The sequence below is a fragment of the Triticum aestivum genome, chromosome 1B (assembly GCF_018294505.1).
Source record: "Triticum aestivum cultivar Chinese Spring chromosome 1B, IWGSC CS RefSeq v2.1, whole genome shotgun sequence".
NCBI classification, from domain to species: domain Eukaryota; kingdom Viridiplantae; phylum Streptophyta; class Magnoliopsida; order Poales; family Poaceae; genus Triticum; species Triticum aestivum.
In genome coordinates this window covers 351,027,535-351,032,466 of record NC_057795.1, presented here as the reverse complement: position 1 = coordinate 351,032,466, position 4,932 = coordinate 351,027,535, and the positions used below count along the sequence as shown (strand labels likewise).

At 40.6% G+C, this 4,932-nt stretch overlaps 1 protein-coding gene across 1 annotated transcript; it reads left to right on the top strand.

Moving 5' to 3' along the window:
* Positions 1-874: 874 nt before the first annotated feature.
* On the top strand, positions 875-4,671 carry LOC123123418 (mitogen-activated protein kinase 6). Its single transcript, XM_044543923.1, has 7 exons — positions 875-1,231; positions 1,477-1,606; positions 2,266-2,403; positions 2,670-3,002; positions 3,526-3,709; positions 3,784-3,964; positions 4,364-4,671. Exons 1-6 carry the CDS (start codon positions 1,059-1,061, stop codon positions 3,954-3,956), a joined length of 1,131 nt encoding a protein of 376 aa, XP_044399858.1. The 5' UTR covers positions 875-1,058; the 3' UTR covers positions 3,957-3,964; positions 4,364-4,671.
* Positions 4,672-4,932: the final 261 nt, after the last annotated feature.

The window sequence follows — 4,932 nt, the reverse complement described above, 5'->3', positions numbered from 1 at the left end:
TCCATTTTAGAAATATGTATTTGTCTTTTTTTATTCCATGTGTAAAAGTATAATGTTATGAAATTTTACACACACATACATGTGTATGAAGTCGCTACTCCATCAGTGATACACAATTTAAACACCGTTATGAAGTATTGCGGTGCGAAGAAGGTGGCTACCGGGCGCGCGTTTAGGTGTTATGATATAACAAGATTTTAATTCTTGTAACATGCAACTATGTTAACCCATCATGCCATCATGCATGAGAGAAGACCCATCACATGCAATTCTTGTACTAACATGCAACCATGTAATTCACTATGCCACCGGGCATGGAAAAGACACATCTGTTTTTTTTAACATAGACACATCTTTGTTTGCGCATGCATGCTACTTATATTAATAAAGATTCTACAAATATACGGTAATAAAATGCAATAAATTATATGTATTTCAGTTTTAATTTTTTATATTATTATTAATCCAAACATTAATGTTTCATACAAGCACTCATTTAAATAATTGCAACTAATCTTCACAACTCACGGTGTATCATCTCTAATTATTTGTAAAGACTGTATAATTAGATACTATCTTTGTCCCTTAATGTAAGACGTCTTTGCAGTTTCTTACAATAAAGGATGGAGAGAGTAGATCTGTAAAGGCGTTAGAGCAATATAAGGTGTGTATGATCTCGCCAAAAAAAAAGGTGTGTATGGACCATCATCATTTTTCTTTTTTAAATACTACTCCTAGTATAAAGAAATACAACTAAAAAAAAGTACGGAGTATAAAGCAATAAATTAAGCAAATGGGATATTTACCCCTATCTAGTACCCTTTTTTTCCTTCTGTTTTCCCCTTAACGTCGCCCCACGCGCGCGGTCTCCGTCCTCGCCTCCGCTCGCTCCCATCCTCATTCCCCAGTCGCCGCCCAAGTCAAAAAGAGGGGGAAGCTTCTCCACCAGAGTCCCCAAGCCCATGAACGACTAGTCGCTGCGAAGCACCAACCCTAGAACCCAACCCTACTCTCTCCCCTCCTCGGCTCCTCCCCTCGCGAGCGGCGACGAAGAGGCCATGGATACCTCCGGCGGCGGCACCGCCGCGGGCGGGGCCGCGCAGATCCAGGGGATGGCGACACACGGCGGCCGCTACGTGCTCTACAACGTCTACGGCAACCTCTTCGAGGTCGCCTCCAAGTACGCCCCTCCCATCCGCCCCATCGGCCGAGGCGCCTACGGCATTGTCTGGTGCGTTCCCCCCTCCCGAATCGCGGATTATATGCGTGCTGCTGCAGTTAATAGCGAATCCGAGCTGCTATCTACCTATGCCATGTGTAGAATATTCCGTGCCGTGCGGCGGTGTCTGCCCAGATTTGGCACACATGCGTGTGTGACGTTTTAGGCATAAAGTTATGATGAGGAAGTGAGTCACGGCGACGCCCCACTTGCAGTAGGAGTGCTTATATTTGCCTACTCTTGTTCCCTATTTGTAGCGCGGCGGTTAGTTCGGATACAGGAGAGGAGGTTGCGATCAAGAAGATTGGAAATGCGTTTGACAACCACATCGATGCCAAGCGGACGCTGAGAGAAATAAAGCTTCTTCGCCACATGGACCATGAGAATGTAAGAGTTGTTTGTTTTTAGTTTGTTGACATGTATAGTGATTGCTGTGTGTACTTGCTGTACCACTATAAGTGCTTGCTGTGGGTTTTACATTTCTATACATAAGATAGCCTACCACTGTGCTTGAGCAACACATGTTGGATTGTGAACGCTGCTCTTATTAGTTCCTTTTCAACACCAAATTTAAAATCTAGCGGTGATTTAATATGTACTCCCTCTGTAAACTAATATAAGAGCATTTAGATCACTAACTTAGTAATCTAAACGCTCTTATATTAGTTTACGGAGGGAGTACTTAGAATGTAAATCTTAGAGTACGGCCCTACCCAGGAACTGACCCTTATTGATTGATTATGTACATGATGAAGTTTTGTGGTAATACTTAAGCTTCTTACTGAAGAAGCATCTAGAAGCATAGGGATCAGCTGGCATCACAGTCATAGGGTCGAGTGTGCACTGACAACTTTCTCTGAAGTTGGCTTCTACTAGTGGTTTTATTTCCGTTGTCTAAGTTTCTAGAAGTGGTGTGCCTGAGTGGGTTCTGTTTCTTGTCATTACAATTTTACTGTTGATGGGCTTTGTTGTCCACTCAATACTCACACTGTCAGTCATTCCTATGATGGGTTTATTCTGATCATGGTTTCAAAATTGGATCACAGATTCTTGCCATAAAGGATTTAATACGCCCCCCAAGAAGAGATGATTTTAAGGATGTGTACATTGTTACTGAGTTGATGGACACCGACCTCCATCAGATCATTCGCTCAAATCAATCATTGACTGATGACCATTGCCAGGTTTGTTGCCTCCTGCTTGTGCCAAGGTTCTTATGTATTTGCTGGAATTGTAGTTGAAACAAGTCTTGTTGTGACTAATGTAGATATCGATTGACATGTACTCACAGTTTTGTTCTGTGCTTTCTTTAGTTCTTAGCTTAGGTTTATCAGCTTTGTCCTCCAGAAATCATAAGTCACATGTTGTGTTCTGTGCCTTCTTTAGTTCTTAGCTTAGGTTTATGAGCTTTATCTTCCAGCAATCATAAGTTACATGTTTTCCATTGCAGTACTTCTTGTATCAGTTGCTTCGAGGGCTAAAATATGTGCACTCAGCAAATGTCTTGCACCGTGATCTGAAGCCAAGCAATTTGTTCCTAAACGCAAATTGCGATCTCAAGATTGCAGACTTTGGGCTTGCAAGGACCACTTCAGAAACCGATCTCATGACAGAGTATGTGGTCACTCGTTGGTACCGAGCACCAGAGTTGCTGTTGAACTGTTCACAATATACTGCTGCTATTGATGTCTGGTCAGTTGGGTGTATACTTGGTGAAATTATTACTCGTCAACCCCTATTTCCTGGAAGAGATTACATCCAACAGTTAAAATTGATCACTGAGGTAGGTTTGTTCAACTCGTCGCGTGATTTTTTTGGTATCCACTTTGACAAGTCATGTTGTTGTCTATTTGGAAGCTGTCAATCAATGAAGATGCGTCTGTTTCTGAGCTTCTTTAGTAGAATTTGACAATTGTTCTATTTGAAACAATAGCATCTGACTGTATTATTAGACCTGTTTCGCATCTTGTGTTTGAATAGAAGTTGGTTACTTTTACGCAAACACTGAATTAGTAAATGTATTTTGCATCTGGTAGCATGTAGGTGCGGCAACATTTTACTGTATCATCAGATCTGGAATCCATATTTGGATTGTTAACTTCGTGCAAGTTTCTGTGGATGTCTCCTCTCTTCAAAGTATACATTTTACTATATATACTGGTTGTTTTCTGTGCAATACATTCTGAGCTTCAAATAGACCATTTTTAGTACCCACTGAATGCATTTTTGCTTCCTTTTTTAATGATGTCTCTTGAACCTGTTGTATCAAATATTAATCAGTCCTTTCCGCCTTTCTGCTTCAAAAGCTGATAGGATCACCAGATGATTCGAGCCTGGGATTTCTTCGGAGTGACAATGCACGAAGATACATGAAGCAATTACCACAGTACCCAAGGCAGGACTTCCGCCTGCGCTTCCGCAACATGTCTGATGGTGCAGTTGATCTGTTAGAAAGAATGCTGGTGTTTGACCCAAGCAGACGCATCACTGGTACATGGGCTTGAACTAACTACTTATGTTAGTTTTGTTCGCTTTACTATGGCTCAAAATCATTTTTCATGCAGTTGACGAGGCTCTGCACCACCCATACTTGGCTTCTCTTCATGACATCAATGAAGAACCCACTTGCCCGGCACCTTTCAGCTTTGATTTTGAGCAACCATCTTTTACAGAAGAACATATGAAAGAGCTCATCTGGAGGGAAACTTTAGCATTTAACCCTGATCCTCCCTACTAAGAGCCAAGGTTTGTATCATATACGTCTGGTTGAAAATATTTCGTTTCTTAAAACCAATTATCTAAAAGAATGCAATGTGTCAGACGACTAATCTAGATCCTGGAATCCTGAGAATGTTCATACAGACTTGTTATTGATATTTATCTGCAATATTTCTGAGGTTGAGTAATTTAGATCTTGAAAATTGCACCCTTTTGGAACCAAATATCTACCTGGACCAGTAAGACTTTAATTTGAGAACATACCCTGCTTAATATTCTATTTGTAAGTCAAGTCTTGTTTTTCCACGTTTCTTGTGTGTGTGCCAGTTCTCTGTTGTCTCAGTTCATTTTGAATTTCATTTCATTTGGTTCAAGATTGTTTCCAGGGATTCAAGTTAATTCATTTTGTTTTCCTTGGGAGCACAGACCAAATTACCAGCTGAGGGCATTGAAGATCTACCTCTAGCTCTAGTGAAGCCGATATTTCCATGTCTTGTGCATCTATTTATTTTATGCTCGCTTATTGGGCGAATGGGCATGGATTATTTGTTGCTGTAACTATTTCTTTTGGGGCCTTTCTGAAGAAACGACATTTGTATGAGATGGCTTGCGCCTGGGCTTGTATTATACCGGTTGATTGAATAAATTCTTCTTGTGTATCTAAGGCTTGTAATTTTGTGTACACTTATTTAAACATCCCATGTATATCTGAGTTGACATATTGCCTTTTATTATCTCAAGCATGTAATTTTGCATCTTGTGCCAGTCGTATTGAAGTTGTTGATACAAATTGCTCTGAAATTCCATTCACTGGTAGGTGTATCCCATAGTAAAAGTTCGTACATGCTATTCTACGTATTACTTATAGTAGTTATTAGGATCTTATCCTTAAGCTTCCATTAGCAGCTTTCTCATGACTTGAAGACATGAATGGAACCAAGCAGCCTTGGGTGATTAAACTGATCCATTGTGTTTTTTTTACAGTGAATAGACTT